Genomic DNA, 21,500 nt, shown 5'->3' with positions numbered 1-21,500 from the left:
CCATGGTAATTACTGGAGAAATAATAAAGTATTTAATTTTGCTGTACCCAAACAAAAAGCGAGAACTGAGTTTTTCTTCGACACATTCATACAGTGAATTTCCAGCTTGTATTAAAATAAGAATTGTTGTGATGCATCTTGCATTTGAAAGTCCAAATGATTATGTATGAACTGTATTCGGTCCCCTTTAAGAAGCTGAAAATACTTGTTAATCATTTGCCTCATATTAGGATAAATTACGGCTAGAATTTTAATAGAAGAAAGCTGATTTTTTTTTAGCATCTCTAAGGTAGTAAATGGATCAAAGCTCAAGTAGCACATGAAATCCAACATGGATTGCCGCTGAGGGCAAAATTCTTTGAGAAACAGATATATCCCAAAGACCAAACTTCTGTTTACATACATGTAGCAAACTACAGCTGAGAGGAATGAGGGTAGGGGATGGAAGCAAAGAAGTAGAACCATTTATTTTTTTAAACACGATGAACCATTAATAGTTTTTCTTAATGATAAAACAAAGGGGAAAAAATTGTCCTGGTGCCATACATTTACTGCTTTCACCCTGTTTGATCTCCCAAGCGAAGGAGGGTTGGGCTGGGCCACTCCACAGCTGAGTTTTCTCCAAGGAGTAGCTGAGGATGTGCTAGTGATGATTCACTAGATGGTGCTATTCCATCTGAGTCACAGTGTGAAGAGGCACTGTGTTCTTTTTATGATATGTAAAACCATTGTCCTCAGTAGAGATAGTTGGGATTTTTTGGACAAAATTTTTTTTGTCATAAAATGCCAATCTGTCAAAACCAAAGCTTTTTGGAGAGAGACTCACCTCAGAACAGGCAATAGGCCAGAGATTAAGGCACTTACCTGAGATCCGGAAGCCCAGATGCAACTCCCTATTTTGAATCAGGCAGAACAAGCACTTGAACCTGGATCTCCCACTTGCTAACTACTGCACCATTGGCTATTCTGGGGTGTGTGTGTGTCTCTCTCTTGTGGGGTTTTTTTGAGAAAAAAATTCAAAATGTCTAGAGTTAGATGTGAAAGGAAAACAAATGTTGATATCTCAAGATTTTTCACGAAACAGATTTCTTGTTTTCTGGTCCTCAGCAGGTAAATTACAGGTCCATGGCACTATTTGCCAGGGGATGGCATTAAGCACAGTGTCCTAATCAAATTCCAAATCAGATAATTGTATCTTCTCTCTCTAAATTGCTCTTGTATTTTCAATTACATATAGTATTCTTCGCGTCTAGCCTAAAACTGCTGTGTATTGCTGTAGTAAAGCATTAAACAATTGCTATGTTACATCCCAGAGATGGCAGAACTACAGTATTGGATGAAGTGATCTCTACAGTTTTGGTCAGTAAAAACTACTTTGGGATCCCTTGGGATGGAAGCTGCTATAGTTTTTCACTGATAAAACATCCCTAGAAAGAGTACCTGCCAGGAACATCGGATATTCTCATGCTCACTTCTATCTCCCCACAGTTGGAAAAGGAGATATCTGCAGTAATTGTGCAGTAATCATTAGCAAATAGTTTCCAACGTTTATTGTGAGCAAGCTAGTTGGCTAACTAAAATGCAATTTGGAAATAATCACTAGTTCTGGAGCCTAAAAATTCTACCATTCCTTCAGGTTATTTCCTGCTGAGCAGGGTGAATTATATTAAATACAAATTAGGTTCTGTTAAAAAAAAAAAGATGACGACATTTTCTTCATGCAGGGCAAGTGAGATTACCAGGATCCAGGGCAGAATAGACTGGAATTACTTTGCCTTTTATAAAATTTCTTCTGATTGAAAATGGTTTAGAACATCAACTTCTGTAGACTGGCACAGGCCAACTGACAACAATGGAGCTGTGCCAATTTAAACTAACTGTGGATCTAGTAATAATATCCTCAGTCTTCTGCCTTGCTGGGCACCAGAAGTGAGTGTGCTTATCTCACAGACACCATAACATGCCTTTCCTTACATGCTGTATATATTCAGATCACAGTAATGGGAAATAACTTTATCAGCTCTTTAGATTGTTACTGTCATCACTGAATACATTTACATTAAAATGTCTTTGAGTCACTTACACACAACACACCAATCTGACAGTTCAATCTGGATCTCAGCCATTTTATCTGCAAAATAGCAACAAAATTCCTCACAGCAAAAAAATAAAATAAATAAAATAAAACAAAACAAAAAAACCCTCAGCACATAATCTGGAATTCCCATTGCTCACGCTAAATTAATTTATGCATTTAATCTTCGTGGCAGAGGAGTTTTTGGTATGTAGACCAATTCTCTGTAAGGGTGAGGTCAGACTCATCAGGGGTGGTATAAAAGGAGCATGGTTTGATTTTAAGGCAGCTGAATTAATTGTTGGGTAGGAGAGAGTCATTGTGAATAGCCTTATTTGTGTCTTATCTCTTGTTTATAAGTTTCTACATTACCTGCCCCTACTGGGAAATGGCAGCCTCTTTACTTGGTGACAATATTGTCAGGATAGGGGTGGGGGATAATTTGTGAGGGCTCATGATGTTAGGAGAGAGCCTGGGATGGTAGCGTTGGTTTTATGGGAGAGTGTGTATTGGATGTATGCAGGGGGAGTATCACTGATTCTATGGGTGTACATTTTGGTTTAAATGGCACTGACAGCCTGCAATAGAGAGTGGGCCAAATTCATCAATGTAGTTACACCATGTATGGATTTGGCACCAGTGCTTGACGTTATTTTATGTCACAAATAATAATAAAATTGTCAAAATTGTACATGCACTCATGCATCACTTGAAACACAGGCCACAATTCTGACACTCAGTCCAGTAGCATTTTCAGTCGAATTCCAGCCTACAGCAGTTTCCTAGGTAACCAATATACAGCCACAGAAACTAACTGCATAGAGCACACAGAAAGCAGGGGAGAGGACAGAGGGAGGAGAGAACGGGGTGTGATGGGGGAAGATGGTGCCTTCAGCCAGTAATATGCTTTTCTTATTCTTGGTATACAGTGCCTCTATCTATGATGGTGAACTCATTACAAATAAATGGATAGACATTTGCATACATACGTCTTAAAAGTACCTGAAACTATTATATCTTTAAGAAGCCAATTTTAAGCATTTTAGAATAATGTTTGTTCAGCATTTTTATAAAGCAATGGGTTCAAAGACTGACTAGTTACTGGTACGGTTATAATAGATGTGTAATTCTTATGAGTATCTCAGGAGATATATTTGAATCCCATTTCTCTAGTCAAAAACAGAGATTTGAATGTAGATCAAGTATCAGCCTCCTTCAAAGTTCAGCACAGCTTTGATTTCAGCATGGTAATAAACATGATCATAACACTAAAACAGCCCAGAAGGGAAACAACTCCCCAACCCCCATCAAAATAAAAAAACCAAAAAGCTCCTCCCAAGACTATGGCATGAAAAGAGGGAGGCTGAGCACCTGGGAGGCGAGGGCTAAACAACAATGACTAAAAGAGGAGCAAAACAATTTATGTCACATTGTCAAGAACTAAATTCAAGGTAAACATAAGAACAGAAGAACGGCCCTACTGGGTCAGATCAAAGGTCCATCTAGCCCAGTATCTTGTCTTCCGACAGTCGCCGATGCCAGATGCCTCAGAGGGAATGAACAGAACAGGTAATCATCAAGTGATCCATCCCCTTTCATCCATTCCCAGCTTCTGGCAAACAGAGGCCACGGACACCATCCCTCTCCATCTTGGATAATAGCCATTGATGAATCTATCCTCTATGAACTTATCTAATTATTTTTTGAACCCTGTTATAGTCTTGGCCTTCACAACATCTTCTGGCAAGGAGTTCCACAGGGTGACTTTGTGTTTTGTGAAAAAATATTTCTTTTTGTTTGTTTTAAACAAAAGGGGATTCATCATAGGAGTAGGGGAGGTGTAGCCTGCAGCTGGGGAAATCAAGTCAGGAAACTTGTCACAGGGAGGGAGACAAGGTTTTATAGCTGGGCAGGTGGGGGGAGAAAAGCTGAAGCAGGTGGTAGTGGGTGGCAGGTGATGGAGGCTTTGTGCACCTGGGGATGAGAGTTAGGTAACAGGCTTGTAATATAGGAGTCAGCTCAGGGTACTTTTTACTGAAAAGTTCCTACCGGACCCTTCAAGCTCTTACACTTACTTCTGACTTTTCAAATGTCAACCACTACAACCCCAGTGTCTTTTTCCTCCAGCAGAACCCTCCAGTAACAGCCCCTTTACCTTAAAAATGCAGGTTTCGTTGCATCTGTGTTGGACCTCACATCTCTACTGAAAAGTTGGGTAAGCTGGTATGCATTGGGATCTGGGAATTCTATAAAACCTTAGGCACACCAGATTACATGAGCTGACAAGAGCCAATCCTTCCACTATATGCTCGAGTGCTCAGCAGTTAATAAATGCAGATGCCCTAATGCAGCACAGTGCAGTTAGGTCCCAAATTTAACCTTTAAGGTAGGAACAAAGTGCCTTAGATTGCAGATGAAACAACCATGTCCCTGTAACGGGTACTTCCATGGAGATTCCAGAAGTTGTAATTCTGATGGTAATATTATACACTGAAGGAAAGGGATAATGCCTAAAAAAATGAAAGCGAAAGGTGTCCTAGTTACAGAAACTAGGTAGATGGTTATCCTTTATCATGGCATTCCCTCTCCCCCATACAGTGACAGCACGGAATGTACCTTTGGTGAAGAAAAACTTCAGAGCTTCCCACAAGTTAAAATGCAGAACAATGTTGTTGGTGCAAAAAATATTTACTCAGATCAATAGGGGTCAGTGGGATGTCTGTATGGGGTTTATCCTGATTCAAAAAGGTTTGGTCAAGGCTTACAGATGATATTCAGAATTAAAAGATTTCTTGATTTGTAAGCAGGAGCAGATCACACAGGTCATTAAAGTATCAGACCCAGGGGCCTTCCAAACCATTTTTAAAAAAAATTTGTTTCTTTCAAGTGGCAGTCTAGTTGGGGACTGTGAAGCCCAGGGGCCAAGGGAGGCTGGCAGACTTGTCAAGCTTTCCTGACAGCTGGTCAAAAACAAATGGGCTCAGTAAATACTTGCCTCATTGTGTCTGAGCAGTAAAAGCACCACAGTGGCAAATGGTTTGCTAGGCAATGTTTAGCTGATGAGTGAGGACTCAAATGGCACATAGATTTAAAAACATGATTACAATTAAAAAAAAAAAAGGAGAGAGAAATTACCTGAAAAGTTATATGTGGATTACTGGAAATACCACTTGGGTGTATACCCAGCCAAAATAGATGGCTGCTGATCATAGTGATTAGTGACAATACACTGAAGTCGTATGACACACTTCATTGACTGCTGGGCACACAATGCATTGCCCGCGATCAAGTCCAATATCAATCAATTGATATAATAGACAACTAACTAATTATCTTTCCGATGCTTGATTTGTGAGAATTGCAACACAGAAACACACAGGTATAAATACCCAGTCAACCAAGATCGTTTTGGCACCACTCGTTACATATCTACATAGGATATAACAAGAAATCTTTATACAATTTTAGTTGAAAATGATTGCTTTGAATTTTCTAAACTTTTTTTATCATCCCCTTTTAAAATGATGTTGTAGTAAAGTAATTGTTATAGTCTTCATAGTTTATAAAATCCATTTAGAAACTTGATTTTTTTGGGGGCCATATACCACTTTCTTTGCCACTGAGAAAACACTGAGTTATTATTGAAACTTCCCTGTTAACTTGTCTGAACGGCAGCATCGATGATGCTGATTCCCATTAGGGACAAGGATTTGATAGATATCACACACTGTCAAAAGAGAACAAATCACACGAGCATTTGTAGTGTGTTCTTTTTCATTTCCCTGTTAAAGATTGTTGAATATTTCTTTATAAAAGCAATATATTTAGAATATAGGGGATGTTTTGTACCATGTTTTAAGCTAATTCATATTTGGAAGTTACACTAACTTGATAACATCCTTTCATTTCTCCCCACATTATTTAAAGTCTTAGAACCACATAATACAGAGTCAAATTTAGCTCTGGAATAGGTGGGTTCAAATCTCATTGACTTCAATGGGACTTGTGCCTCAGGGCTAAATTTGGTGCAGAGGATACAAGTTCTCTTGCACTGAGGGTGAAATTCATTATTGTGAATGAAATAATAACGCAATGGAAAGAGGCTCAACATGTGACCCACATTCTTTCTACATGGTTACCCTCCCTGCTGACTGAAAACTGCAGAAAACCAAACATGCAGATCTTAAACAGATGTATGGGCTCCATCTAATCTAGGTTCATCTGCTCCACTTTGGCACACACTGACCTTTGCATTAGTTTCTTCTTCTCCATGCATGCATTTAGATGATAAAACTTTATCCTTTGTCTGGGTTTATCACACCAAGATCTTAGCAGATTTATCAAGGTGTCTGTATGCCCAGCAAGAACCATTCAGGTTGGATCATTCTCTCAATCCAACACTATCACCTGCTTCTTCCCTGGATGGAAGCTTTAAGAACTCTTGAAACCCTATTCTGGAGCAAAAGCCAGAGATACCTGCAAATTGCCACTGAATATTGAAAATAGCATTATTGATATGATTTACCTCCAGAATGTGGTGGTGGTCCACACAGCAGTACCATTCCCTGGCCCTGTCGGACTGACACTGTACTTCTTGTTCTTGTCTTGAAGTTTTCAAGGTCTGTTAACAAGAAAGAGTGCATGAAATGGCATTAGTATTCTCTTCTGGAAGGACTGCATATGTTAGGGTTGTTTATTTTATTTTCTGAGGGAAATACAAAATGAACATCAGTTTGGGAAAGATATTTGTAGAAGTCTGCTCCTAAGACACAGGCAAAACAGGCTGTTGCCTAGTGTAGCAAAACATCGGAGGAAGCAAAAGTTTCAATAAATATTTGGGTGATTGTGGATTGGTACTGGTGGACATTCACTGAGGGCAAAGTAAACTCAGAAATAACAATGTATTATGCTTGTGCAGTTAATATTATAACACACAATAGAAGAAATTATTGCCCTAAATTGCCATTTATCCTCATTTATTTTATAATCCATGTCTGTTTCCCCACAGATTATGAGTCTTTCCCTTTTGGATGAGTTTTGTTATTGATGTCCCATGTAACCCACATGTGGATGCAAATCTGCAATTCGGAACATGGGAAAGATTCCCCATAGTGAAGTTCCCTGCTAACACTGACATTAATCCACCAATGTATGTTAGCTGCACAGTGCTTTATTGCACTAAATTCCTCACTTCATTTCTCTCCTGTCCTGTCCTGGAGGTATTAGACACTGGGAAAATGTGACCCCCTCTCTCTCTGTCTTCCACAGTGATCTTGAGAAAGTTACTATTAATTGTTGAAGTTACACTTTGTGACCCAACTAGCAGCACCAAGTATTGATCAGCAGCATCAGCTGCCATGGGAATTCTGTGCAAGATCTCTAGTATATTGAGTCACCCCAATAGCCTTTTTATCTTATATAGTGGCTTGTTTTTAAATTTCCATTCTGTTTTTCCTTTCAATGCAACGGAGCCATTGTTTGCTGATCTCAAAACTGCTGTTTGGCGCAGCAGAAAAACACAGAAAATACACAGGAGGTAAGTGAACAACAGGAATGTCATTACACTGTTACAAAGTGAAAAACATTACACTGAATTTTTATCCCCTTTAGATCTTTTTGCTACGGAAGAGTTAACACAGGTCCATCGGTAGTGCTCTTAGCTATTAAGAAAACTCCATTTTTCACTTTAACCACAGTGCTATTCAGGTATTAATCTCAAAGTAGTGTCTTAGATTCTGAACCTGCAAAACACTTACACATGCGCATACCTTTACTCTCAGGAGTAGGGTGACCAGATGTCCCGTTTTTAAAGGGACAGTCCCTTTTTGGAGGAGTTTTTCTTAGATAGGCGCCTATTACCCCCCACCTCCTGTCCCTTATTTCACAGTTGCTATCTGGTAACCCTACTCAGGAGTAAAGCTACACAATGTGCAAACTCTTTGCAGGGTTGGGGCCAAGTCCCCTCTTACACCTTGGCCTGAGTGTTCTGCCCGATCATGAAAAGACTTTTTGGGGACAAGGCAGGGGCTTATTATTATTTGTATTATGGTAGCACCTAGGAGCCCAGCCATGTTTCTAATTGTCAGGGTGGTTAAGCACTGGAATAAATTGCCCAGGGAGGTTGTAGACTCTCCCTCATTGGAGGTTTTTTAAGAGCAGGTTAGACGAACACCTGCCAGGAATGGTCTAGATATTACTTAGTCCTGCCATGAGTGCAGGGGACTGGACTAGATGGCCTCTCAAAGTCCCTTCCAGTCCTATGATTCTATGGTCCAGTATCCCATTGCGCTAGGTGCTGTATGAATTCAGAACAAAAAGACAGCCCTGACCCCAAAGAGTTTACAATCTAAGTAAAAACAGTCATCAGAATGCAAATAATGGGCAACAATTAAAATTTATACGCATTTTAGCACAGATCTGCTGTGTCCTTATGCTATACATTTTAATATTTTAAAATGACTGAATAATATTGCACAATATTCAGAGGGTGTATGGCTTGTGAAGGGAGATAAGGAAACTTGTGCACTGCTGTGTGTTAGCATACAAGCCTGTTTGTTAGCCTGAGACAGAATTTTGGGTTTGACTTTTAATATTCTTACATCTTTACTAATATGTGTGAAGAACAAAGGACAAAGATGTTGTGTGTTGCATTTCCCACAACCAGATGGGGCTTTTAGTACAATGAGACAGATCAGCGATGGAGCTGAAAGTGGTACAGGGTACAGTGGGAGTGTAATATATGAGCGCACACTTGACGACTGCCACAACTCCTTATCTCAAAGCAAGGTCAGGCAACCAGTCGGGAGCGGTAAGGGGTGATTGGGTGGGAGGTAAAACACTAAAAGATCAGAGAAATGCCTGCCCCTGACCAGAGCACAGCCTCACTCCTTACCCCTCCCCTTATGGTGTACAAACGGGGTGGGATGAAGACCCCCGACTCACGACCCTCCAGAACGGAAAATGACCATAAGTTATAAGGGATGTGACTAGATGCGTCATTGCAGGTATATTTGGGCCTGCTGAGAAGGAGGAGTGGGAAGGGGAATGGTAATGGCACAATGGGGCAAGGAGGAACAGGGACACAGGCAAGGCTCTTCAGCGTCAGAGCTGGCAAGGGGGACGCAGGATAAATGCTCTGTGGCATCAGAGCTGGAAACAGAACCCTGGGAAGAGACAGCTCCAGCAGTGTGTGTAGCTAGGGGGTAGGAGAAGGGGTTCTATTGGTGTATAGAACTGTAGCTGGGGGAAGAAAGGGGGAAACTATCGGCGTATAAAAATAAGCCTGACTGGTGTGAAGGGCTTCAAAATATGTTTGCTTAGAACTAAACCCCCATAAACTTTGCATTGCCTGCACTTCAGACTTCCGGTCTTCTGCTTTCTGCCTGTGTAACAAGAACCAGGGAAGGGGGTGAAGGAAAGCCCTTTTCCACTGTGAATGTGTTGTGAAAATTATTACAGTCCAAAATATCAACACGTCTCAGTTTCTTTTGAAGTTAGTAGACTGAGGCAATGATAAGCAAATTGAGGCCAGTCAGCAATTGGCTAAGCGCTTTACATGATCAGACCCTTAGGGAAGATCAAAGTAACACATAGGTCTCAAAGCTATGATCCAAATTAAATAACGTGTCATAATAATTTCGGCCCCAATTCTGCATTGGATCAACTAGTGTGGACCATTGCGATAGCACTCCACAGTGAGACAGAGGTTTATACTGGCAACCCTGATTCAAGATTGGGAACATATGTAACAAAAACAATGCAGAATACAAAACCATGCATAAATAGGGAAGAAAAACAGAGTCATATTCCTTGACTGGGAAGTTACTAAATGTTGAAAATCAAGCAACAGACAGTTGTGGGTGAAAAGAATTCCCTTCCATTCACACCGCATTACTGTGGTTGTAGCCTAGAGAAAAAACAATGGTGATGTCTTTTCAAACAGGCAAAAATATACCTTCAAAATTAATAACACACAAAAGGGAAAGTGATGCTTTCAAAGGTCCAGTCCTGCATTCCTCATCCTCCCCAAAACTCCCACTGACTAGTTATGACTGTGCAAAGAATGTACGAGTGAACTTCATTCTTGCTGCGGATGGTAACATAAGAACTAATAGCCTGAAACCAAAGTAGGGAGAAAATAAATTAAATATTAGGATTTTTTTAAACTGGAGAACCTGTCTGAAAATGGAATAATCTGCCAAGGGAGGTTGTCATACATAATAACAAAAGCACCAGTGATTTTCAAAACAGACTCAAGAGATTGTTGTACAGCAATTCTGCCCCAGGGGCTTGAACTGCAGCTTTAAACATATGAGGTAGTCACTGATCGTTGATTTCCACCAGGGCTACTCACGTGGGTATAGGCTGCAGGATCAGTTCCCCAGAGCAGGGGGACTGACTAGATCAGTGGTTCTCAATCAGTCGTACATGTACCCCTGGGAGGGTACACAGAGGTCTTCTAGGGATACATCAACTCATCTAGCTATTTGCCCATTTTTACAACAGGCTACGTGGAAAGCACTAGCAAAGTCGGTACAAACTACAATTTCACACAGACAGTGACTTGTTTATACTGTTCTATATACTATACACTGAAACGCAAGTACGATATTTATATTCCAGTTGATTTATTTTATAGTTATATGGTAAAAATGAGAAAGAAGCAATTTTTCAATAATAGTGAGCTGCAACCCTTTTGTATTTTTATGTCTGATTTTGTAGGCAAGTAGTTTTTAAGTGAGGTGAAACTTGAGGGGCACACAAGACAAATCAGATTCCTGAAAGGGGCAGAGTAGTCTGGAAAGGTTGAGAGCCATTGGACTAGATGACTCAGGAGATCTTTTCCAGTCAGTTCAGCTGCGATTTTATTCATCCACACAGACATCTTTGCTTAGGTATCAGACTTCACCAACATCACTTCTCTTCAAGTCAACAATAACAGTGACGGCAGATTAATGAGATTAGTGAAAAAAAGCAGCAAATAAATGCAGGTAACTTTTTCACGTGCATTCACAAACAAAAAGATGGGATTCTAGAGAAATTAAAGTCAGTGTTGCCAACTGTGGCTATTTTATGACAAAACATGCAATATACGATTACTCTCCATTTCATGAGTAACATCATTCTATGATTATCTCATTTTTATTTTATTTTAAAGTAAGTTTCCAGCTTTGTGGTTGTGGAGAAAAGTTTGAAAACATGAAGCAAGGCCACACCTGAGGCTCAGAAACCAGAAGGCAAATAAAAAGAACCCCTTTGAAAAAAATCTCATGATTTTTTTAAGCCAATATCAGTATTTTTTTTGGCCAGGCTTCAACATTTGAGGTTACCAATACTGTACAGCTAAGGGCTAGCTCATATCGATGAGAATTTAATCATTGAAATCGTCCTATTGGCCTCAGTGGGACTATTTGCATGAGTAATGGTTACCAACATGTGTAAGGGTTGCACTACCACAACCACTGTTACTACCAATTAATATAATCATCTGGGAAATCTAAAGTTAAAACTGCACAAATGAATGCATTTGGAGAAAAAATTAATGATTAATATTGATGATAAATAAAAATTCCACAGAAAAGGCATCATGGTCCCACTCATCAAGGGAGATGTATGTACAGTATTTAAAATGTGTCCATCTATCTAGTAAGAAAATTTTAAAAGTATTATAATCTCAAAGTCTTGAAGACACATAGTAATAGACTTTTCAAGCAGTGACTCAGCTATTCAATTATTCCTCCACCATAGACTGAAGTATTTAATTTTGCATTATATAAAAAGGCACAGTACAGACTGTACGTAATACAGTTTTCAGGCCCCAATCCTGCAAACACTTATGTGGGAGTTTAATTTTAAAACTGTGAATAATCCCATTGGCTGAAAAGGGAGAATTTTTTTTTTTTTATATTCTGATTTACTTCTCTTGGGGATTTTGCTGGTAAGGATGGTTAAAAAAATTCTTAGGTCATTTGTCATGACATCAGTAACTCTAGTTCTTTCAGCATGGGGAGAAAGTACACGACATAATGGTAAGTTTTAACCCAGAGCTGTTCTTCTAGCTTCTTTGTGGGTGTAAGAAAATCACTCAGAGGACACCAGTTTGTTGGCAAAACAGCCAGTAATCTATTTATGACAAGAAAATGGTTATAACCAGGGGAAAAAATGTCTCCACTTGAGTGAGCTGCAGAGAGATGACAGAATAATGGCCAGAACTCATTTCCGGGTATGTTTCAGGTTATGAATATAGACGATCATTCATCACTCATGCTCACATTGCAAATTACTGAATTTTGTAAATTAGGCAAGTGCTCATGCATTACTCAGCCTTACACTGTAAACAAGGGCCTGACTGTGAATCTGTTACTCACAGGAGTAGTCCAGTTGGCTTCGGTTGTGAGTAACTTTTCACTAATGTGTGTAAGAAGGATTTTTGATCTAGTCCTAAGTGAACAAACATGAATAAAACTTAAAGGCTGATGCATCACAAACCATATTTCATTCCCTTATTTTGAAGTGCATAGTTTTGTTTTATTTATGCGTCTCCATAGTGTACAAATGAATTTACTGTGGTACACAGTATCTTGCTATTACATTTTTTGTGAGACGGGAGGATAAATTATGGCTTTTTTTGACTTATTTATAAAAATATATGGATTGGTGAAGTGCCAATTAAAGAGGTTCTGCTGTACCCTTGGATGCTGTGCAAAGTGGAGATGTTGCCTAGAAACTTGTATTCAAGTGGGTACAAAATGTTCCATTTCAGAATTAAATTCTGCACAATTGAACAATCAGTACATGGGAGCAAGACCACTTGCCATACAAAAGTTAAATGTACATTTTATTCCTTTGATTTATGCTATCCTCAATCATAGGCCACACACCTTTCTAGTGCCTCTCCACTCCTGCATGAAGAGTAGGTGGGAAATTGTTCTCTGTACTTTTTACCATAAAGATCAATGGGATGGCTTTGGAGAAGAAATGAAAATAAGCCTTTGCAACTTCCGATTACGGTGACTTACAGTGCAAATGGTACAGCTATGTATATTTCCCTTTGTGACTATCACTCCTAACCGGTCATGTATTCTCTACAGTCTGGCTTGCCCACAAATTCTCAGATTCTAGATAACATAAGGAAGGTTTTATTTTTCTTTTAGTTAATTAAAAAAATAATTACACAACTCTAAAAGAGCTCTTGCTACAGTATTCTGACTTTCTACAGTTTGTTCCTTGAAAGCTAGATGAGCTCTTAAAAGTCATGAGACTCAGAACATGAACTTTTTTTAGCCAATTTGTAATTAGTTAGAACTAGGAAAGTAATTAACAGACTTACTTGAAACTCCTTAGAAAATTCAAGCTTCACTCTGAGATTACGTGCTGAAAATTTGAGGCAGTTATGCTGTGGTTTTCATACAAAAACCAAGAGTGAAGTCCTGCATCAAGTGCAAAACCAAACCCTTGCTTAACTATGGAGTCGCAACGGCTCTGCCACAATGCATAAGAACGTAAGAATGGCCATACTGGATCAGACCAATGGTCCAATATTGTGTCTTCCAACAGTAACCAGTGCCAGATACTTCAGAATTAATGAACAGAATTGAGTAATTTTCAGGAGATCCATCCCTTATCACCCAGTCTCAGCTTCTGGCAGTCAGAGGCTTAGGAATACCCAGAGCAGGGGGTTGTGTCCCTCACTCTCTTGGCTAATAGCCATTTATGGATCTATCCTCCATTAGCTTATCTAGTTCTTTTCTGAACACTGCTATACTTTTGGCCTTCACAATCCCCTGAGGTTGACAGTGCATTCTCTGAAGAAGTACTTACAGATGTTTGTTTTAAACCTGGTGTTTATTAATTTCATTGGGTGACCTTGGATTCTGATGTTATGTAAAGGAGGTAAATAACACTTCCCTATTCACTTTTTCCATATCAGTCATGATTTTATAGACCTCAATCAGATCCCGTTTGTCGTCTCTTTTCAGAGCAGAATAATCCCAGTCTTTTAAATCTGTTTTTCATATGGAAGCTGTTCCATACTCCTAATCATTTTTGTTGCCCTTCTCTGTACCATTTCCAGTTATAATATATCTTTTTCTGAGATAGGGCAACCAGAACTGCATGAAGTATTCAAGTGTGGGCATACCGTAGGTTTATATAGTGGCATTATGACATTTTGTCTTATTATCTATCCCTTTTCAAATGGTTCCTAATATTCTGTTAAGTGTTTTTAACCGCTGCTGCACATGGAGGGGATGTTTTCAGAGAGCTATCCACAATGACTCCAAGATCTCTTTCTTGAATGGTAACAACCAATATAGACCCCATCATTTTGTATGTATAGTTGGGATTATGTTTTCCAGAGTGCATTACTTTGCACTTATCAACACCGAATTTCATCAGCCAGTTTGTTGCTCAGTTTTGTGAGATCTCTTTGTAACTCTTTGCAGCCTGTTTGGACATAACTATCTTCAGTAATTTAGTATCACCAGCAAATTTTGCCACCTCACTGTTTGCCCCTTTTTCTAGACCATTTATGAATATATTAGATAGCAAAGATCCCAGGACAGATCTGTGGGGGAGCCTGCTATTAACCTCTTTCCATTATGAAAACTGACTATTTATTACTACCCTTTTCTATCTTTTAACCAGTTACTGATCCATAAGAGGACCTGCCCTCTTATCCCATGACTGCTTACTTGGCTTAAGAGTCTTTGGTATGTGAACTTATCAAAGCCTTTCTGAAAGTCCACATACTTGTTGACACCCTCAAAGAATGTTAAAAGATTGGTGAGGTATGATTTCCCTTTACAAAAGCCATGTTGATTCTTTCCAAAATAGCCTTTTTAAAAAAATTGGTATTACATTAGCTATCCTCCAGTCATCTGGTACAGAGACTGATTTAAGGAATAAGTTACATACCTCAGTTAGTAGTTCAGTAATTTTTTAGTTTCTTCAGAAGTCTTGAGTGAATACCTTCTGGTCCTGCTGACTTATTACTGTTTAATTTATCAGTTTGCTACAAAAGCTCCTCTACTGACACCTCAATCTGGGACAGTCCCTCAGATTTATCACCTAAAAAAAATAACTCAGGTGTGGGAATCTCCCTGACATACTTTGCAGTGACGATAGATGCAAAAAAAAATCCTTTAACCAGATTTTTATAATCACTCCCATTACCATAGTATCTGAAAATCTTGTTTCTTTCTTTTTTTTTTTTTAAAAGAAGCATGGTATTTCTAGACACTAATGCTACAAGAAAATGAGCACTTCCTGAGAGCGGGAATTAAGGGCACTCTGAATTTCTAAGAAGGTGCCTAACACTTTGTAAGGATTTCCCATATCTACCAGATACATTAGCAATTGTAGAGGTTTTAATTTTTCTTTTGGTGGCTGAGATATATTTGTTTAATCCTAACCTGGATTCTATTCCTGTTTTGTTTCTCTCACTGGTCTCAGGGGCCATGAGTGAGTTTATCACTTAGTCTCCATCGACTGGTTGTTAATATGATTAATGACTTTCAATTAAAAAAAAATCACAAGCTTGTTCTTAGATCTACACTGAGTGAGGTGATAGCATACATATTGCATAGTCGGGCATTTTCCTAATTAGGAGCAAGTGGGGTGCACATTATCCACAGTAATTTGCCATGCCAAAAAAGTGCAAAAATAACTCACTTTCTTCTCCTGTCTTGCACCTTATGTTGCTCATTCAGCCCCTGTTGCTCCACTCCTCAGTCTATTTCACTCTCTCTCTCTCTCACATCCCTCCACTCTTGCTGCCCATATTCTGTTGTCCAGTTCCTGTCTGCACCTTTCTGTTGCTGACTCTCCCCATATGCTTCACTTAGGGTGACCAGACAGCAAGTGTGAAAAATCGGGACGGGGGGGGGGGGAATAGGAGCCTATATAAGAAAAAGACCCAAAAATCAGGACTGTCCCTATAAAATCGGGACAACTGGTCACCCTAGTTTCATGCTCCGATTGCCAAGATCCGCCTGTGCTCTGCCTTTCTGTCTGCCATTGACCCAAGTTCACCATCTCTCATCCCTTCAACTTTTTCTTCTCCACCATCTTCTTTCTTCCCCATTGCTCCCAAACTTTAAACTAATTTCAAATATACCATTTATTTTATTTTCTTTCCCCCAGTCACAGATCCTAGCAAGTGCCTCCTGCCAGCCACACACTAGACAGCCAAGCCTCTGTGCCCTTCATCTCCTGAGATGTGTTACATTTCTGAAGCCCTTGGCTGGCCTCTCTGGCACATTTTCTGGGTATTGACTCCCAGTCTGCTACCCCTGCTTGGAAATGAGGCTCCTCAGCCCACCTGCTTGGGGCCTCCAGGACCAGCACTGACACCCAAGATACCCCAGCTACCTAAGCACACCCCCTTCCCAGAACGCCAAAGGTGTGAAGATTTTGGTTTACAGTTTAATTCTCTCAGGGGCATGCCGAAGCGGTGAAGCAGTCCACTCACACACAGAGTACAGTCTAACACTATTATGCTCTTTTATACTTAATGCTGCAAAGCACAGGAGACAACAGCTCAGACAAAACAATAAACATCTGAAACCACAAATATCCCTTATTTTCTACTTGATTCTTCTCTTGTGAGTCCTTGGGGAACCATCTGGGTCCAGGAAAGGAGTGTGTCCACACCTCATGCAGCAGGGGTGGCTCCAGGCACCAGCGCACCAAGTGCGTGCCTGGGGCGGCAAGCCGCGAGGGGCGACCTGCCGGTCGCTGTGAGGCTGCTGCGTGCTATTCAGTCTCTTTCAAGGAGTCCCTTATCCAGCTGCTGTGACCTTGCCCTCTCCTGCCCCATGCTTCCTCTTCCTGTATGGCCCCTGTTCCTGTCTGTTTCTTTATCTTAAACCCTTCTTTTATTCTCCTCCCAATTATTGTCCATTGCTCCTACCTTCCCCTCCTCCCTCCAGAGGAACCAGGTAAACTGTTTGTCTCTAAGGATGCAGCTGCTTCTCGGTGAGGTGTAAGTACCATCCTTAACCTTAAATATTTACTTCTGTATCTCTCTGGGGTGTACATGCTATAGATGCTGTCAGCAATGGTGGACCCACATACATATAGGCACTCATAATAAAGCACTTTTTCATAGTACAACTTCACAATATCAATCAGAGTTCATAAGTAGTACAGACTTCACCAATTCATAGCACCCCCTTCCCATGATGACATCATCTCCCTTTCTTTGAAACCCACATTGAAGAGTACAGGAGCCAAAAGGTGGCAAGCAAAGAAAAGGATTCAGCCAGCAGCCCTGCAGCAACACAAGATAACTCCTTCCCCTTCTCAGTAACTACCAAACAGAATATAATGCCCAGGTTCCTACAGCACTTAAATAGCAGGTAACAGCACAGCTTTGGTAATATGGGCATGAATACGTACACATGTTGGATGGGCTAAGATCAGCTATGTTGATAGAGAAAAGGCACGCTCCTAACCTTCTCCAAATATTCTTTATAAAAAGACTTTGGATAATTAACTCTACTTAAAATGAAAATTCTGAGATACAAGAAATGTTAATGCTCCCTATATCTTACACAAATGAACTTCCCAGTGAGAAGAACTCAAATAATGTGACGTGACTGAGATGAATAAAACATTAAGCATCATGAAAATATATAGATATGGTTACCAGTGGTGTAGTACTTTCACCACGCTGTCAGTGATGTATCATACAATTATTTGGTCTTCATTTACCATGGGAGTTTTATAACTTAATAGGCTACCAAGCATGACATTGAGAATTAAACTATATATCACAACCACAAAGGATTATGTGAGTTTTATATAAGAAACAGGCTTCAATCATTATACGGTATAAATCTCCAATGAATTCTTGATTATTTTGGTTTCTAAACAATTTTATTTGTTTAAACAAATAAAAGATGTCTTCGCATAACAAAAATCAACAATATCGTAGATGAAATTAAATAAATTTAAATGGAGCTTTGCAAACAACTGAACAGAAAAATAATGCTTTATTTGAAGACTGTGGGGGAAAAAACAGTCAGGCTATAAGAAAAGGTTTACGGATTGAGTCTGACCTCAATTACATTGATCACACAGATTGAAATCCACAGACTTCATAGTGTGATTACCCTTGATTTACATTGGTTTGAGATCAGAATCAAGACCATAATCTAGTCAAAATTTGCAAGTTATAGTATCAAGAGGAGATGTATATTAGTGACTCATATGTTCTGTGATGCCCTTGATTGCCCATGGTAGGTACCCTGTTTAGCTCATCTGCTTACAAACCCACCTGGATACATTGTACTATATGAACATAATATCTCTACAAGACATTACCTTCTCCATGTAACATATTGGTAGTGCTAGATATTGAGATCCACAGACAATGAAAAGCCACTTCCTATATAGTACAATCCTTCCACACCCAATAAGATATTGGTAATGTAATAAGAGATCAGTTCAGAGCAGGGTATACTATGTCATCCTTCATTACAGGTAAGTACATGTGCTTCCCCCAATCCACTAATCAGAAGTCAGTAGACACCCATATTTTTGGGAATACAACCAGCTCCTAAGATTTGCCCAAACGCCTTCATCAATAAGACTATGATGCCATCGAGGTACTTGCCTCTTCACCACAAAAGTGCATTTTAATAAAGCCAAATGCGAAGTTACATATCTAGAAACAAAGAATGCAAGCCATAATGACCGAATGGGAGACGGTATCCTGGAAAGCAGCGAATCTGAAAAGGATTTAGGGATCATAGTGATGAAGCAACTGACCCTGAGCGCCAAGCGCAATACTGTGGGAAAAAAAGGCTAATGTGATCCTTGGATGTATACCCAGGGCAGTAGTGAGCAGGAAGGTGATTTTACATTTGTGAGACCAATACTGGAATGCTGCAGCTTGGGGATTTAACTAAAAGGTTTGAGGATATTTTTGTTTCATTTATTTACAATGTTTGTGGAAGAAGGGAGCCGACTTTATATTTGTATGTCAAGTCAATAAGAGTATTTATATGTAAGACAAATACGACGTGACTAAAATTGGGGACCCCTGAGATGATTAAAAAATCATATGACATTAGGCTCTGTGCATGTTCGAGCACTTTGTTAGATCACGCCCTCAATCAGGGTATGCCAGGATAATCCAGATTTTTTTGTGGCAGCAAGGTCATGTGTGAGGAGTAGGAAATACCCTTTCTAGTCACATGATCAAGAAAGACACTTCATACCCTGATACTGCATTTCACGTTTGTTTTGGCAGATGATAAAAATATAAGTGGGAACTTATTCTGAATATAATACTTATTCTCAGATACTGACCACTGTCAAAAGCAGGATATTTAACTGGATGGACTGATAGTCTGAATATGTCTAAAAAATCCCATGCCCCGTTCATCACAGATTGCTTGCATGATCAGCGACTACAATATATGCTGTATTTTGTTCAAATGAGTATTAAATTATCATATATTTTTGTTTTCATCAAATCAAATATCAGCAAAAAAATCAACTACTGTATTGGGGGAAAAAAAACCAACCCAAAACCAAGACCTCACATGTACAACAACTGTTGTGTGTCTGCACAATTCCACTAAGTGGACATTTTAAATAAAATAAAAAGAACTGGTAATTGAAAATTACTCCAGAGAATAAAATTTTTATGTTAGAATTAAAATGTAGGGAAGAAAGAAATACAAATCAAGTAGGTACATAAAATCTGCATAAATTATACCGTATGTAAATTTCTATGGCCCTTGAGCATCAGTAACTTATGCACTGTCTTGTTCCATAATTTGTGATTATTTAATGATTGGAAAAAAAGAAGATGAAGAAGAAAGGGTTGAATCAGGGACCTACTTTCAAATCAGGTTTTTATTTTTAGAACCTTGATACCAAACTAAATAAAACAGGGTTTCTTTTTTATAATTGCTTAAAAAACCAGAATTAACATCAATATGCACATGAGAGTTTTGGTTCTATTTAATCTGAGTATTCCAAAATAGCACACATTTGTTGTTAAGCAACGATAATTTTGGTGGATGAAAGTTATACTACAGGGAGATTATTATGAGTTTACATTCATTTCATAACAACCAAAAGGTCTATACAAACCAGACAGAAGGATCCCTTCATCAGCCATTGCAAGGTACCAAATATTTAACAGGGCACAGAGATATCACATTCCTATTAAGAAGCAAACAGTAAATTTTCCAACTGATGCTGCAGAGGGGTGATTATTAGGCAGCAAGTAATTTGAATATGGGTATGCCACCAGGATTAACATAGTCAATCTTAGCAAAAGTGCGACAGGATCTGTAATGACCATGTTTGTTCAAGACCTGTTTTTGTCTCTCTCCAGAACATATGTCCAGAAGCACAGCAGCTTTGACCCAGTGCTGATTCAAAATATTGTACCATGTGCTGAATCACCAGCATCACTTTCTGGTTTTCCATAGAGATTTCCCCTTTCATATATTGTTCCAGCCTGTTCTTGCTTAGGATGGGAGTGTGCTGTCAGGGCCACATCTAGTGGTATAGCTTTTTGAAAGAATAATGGTAAAGTAGAATGGGTGACAGAAAGATGACTTGATCATTAGAAAATTATTTTTTTATGAATCTTGATTCTTTCTGCAAATTGCATCTTTTGGTATTCTTTGGCTTTGCTGTTCATTTGGAGATATATATTTGCTGATTATCTTGCTTTTGTGTGTTGCATAGTAGAGATCAAAACTTATCTATAATTATACCTATAAATAAGGCATGCCCTGACTTTGCAGATAAAATTCCTAAGGAAATAGTGGAGGCAAAGATGAACCATGTATTTTAAAAAATAGACTTATTTGCCTTTAGTGAGGCGCTTTAATTCATTATGTGATGCAAATTACAAAAATGAGGAACACAGATTAAAATAAAATCAAGCAACACCAATCAAAATAGCGTTTCTGGATTGTGCCAAATTCTGCTCCAAGTTAAATGGGTGCATATCAAGAGTAGCCAAGAGCAGAATTTGATCTAACAATTCAAAAACTCTCATGTTATTAAATATCAGCAACAGGAAAGCTGGAGAATACTGTAGCCTTCCATGATGTAGACATGGAACTCACAAAAGTTACAAATTCAGATTTGAATCATAACCTTAAGAAAGCCTAAAGGGAGTCTAATTAAGTTCCCCTCAATGTGTATGTTGGTCCGATGTAGATTCCATCTAGAATTAACTATTCAGACCTTGGCTATATATTCATAGGGCCAGATTCAGGGGTGAAGTGTAATGATCCCCTTAGACTGACTTCAATTCTCTTAGAGCTACTTTCTCTCACTCTACTGATGTCTAACGGAGGGTAAGTTATTGTTGCACATATATGTGCGGCCCAGTTGAGGGTGTATAGAGGTATAAGTTAAAGTAGTCACCATCCTACTTTAATTATACCTT

The 21,500-nt window shown here is 39.1% G+C and overlaps 1 protein-coding gene across 2 annotated transcripts in view; it reads right to left on the bottom strand.

Annotated features, from left to right (window-relative positions):
• The window catches only part of CNTN4 (contactin 4), a 669,413-nt gene that overhangs the window by 167,583 nt on the left and 480,330 nt on the right, over positions 1–21,500 (bottom strand). For both annotated transcript variants that reach the window (XM_045024546.1, XM_045024545.1), the window contains one exon: positions 6,600–6,695. In XM_045024546.1, the coding sequence (XP_044880481.1) occupies positions 6,600–6,695 (96 nt within the window). The remainder of the gene's footprint in view (positions 1–6,599; positions 6,696–21,500) is intronic.

This window comes from Mauremys mutica, chromosome 7 (genome assembly GCF_020497125.1).
Source record: "Mauremys mutica isolate MM-2020 ecotype Southern chromosome 7, ASM2049712v1, whole genome shotgun sequence".
NCBI lineage: Eukaryota > Metazoa > Chordata > Testudines > Geoemydidae > Mauremys > Mauremys mutica.
Note: the sequence above shows the minus strand (reverse complement) of the source record. Positions and strands in the feature narration are given on the sequence as shown.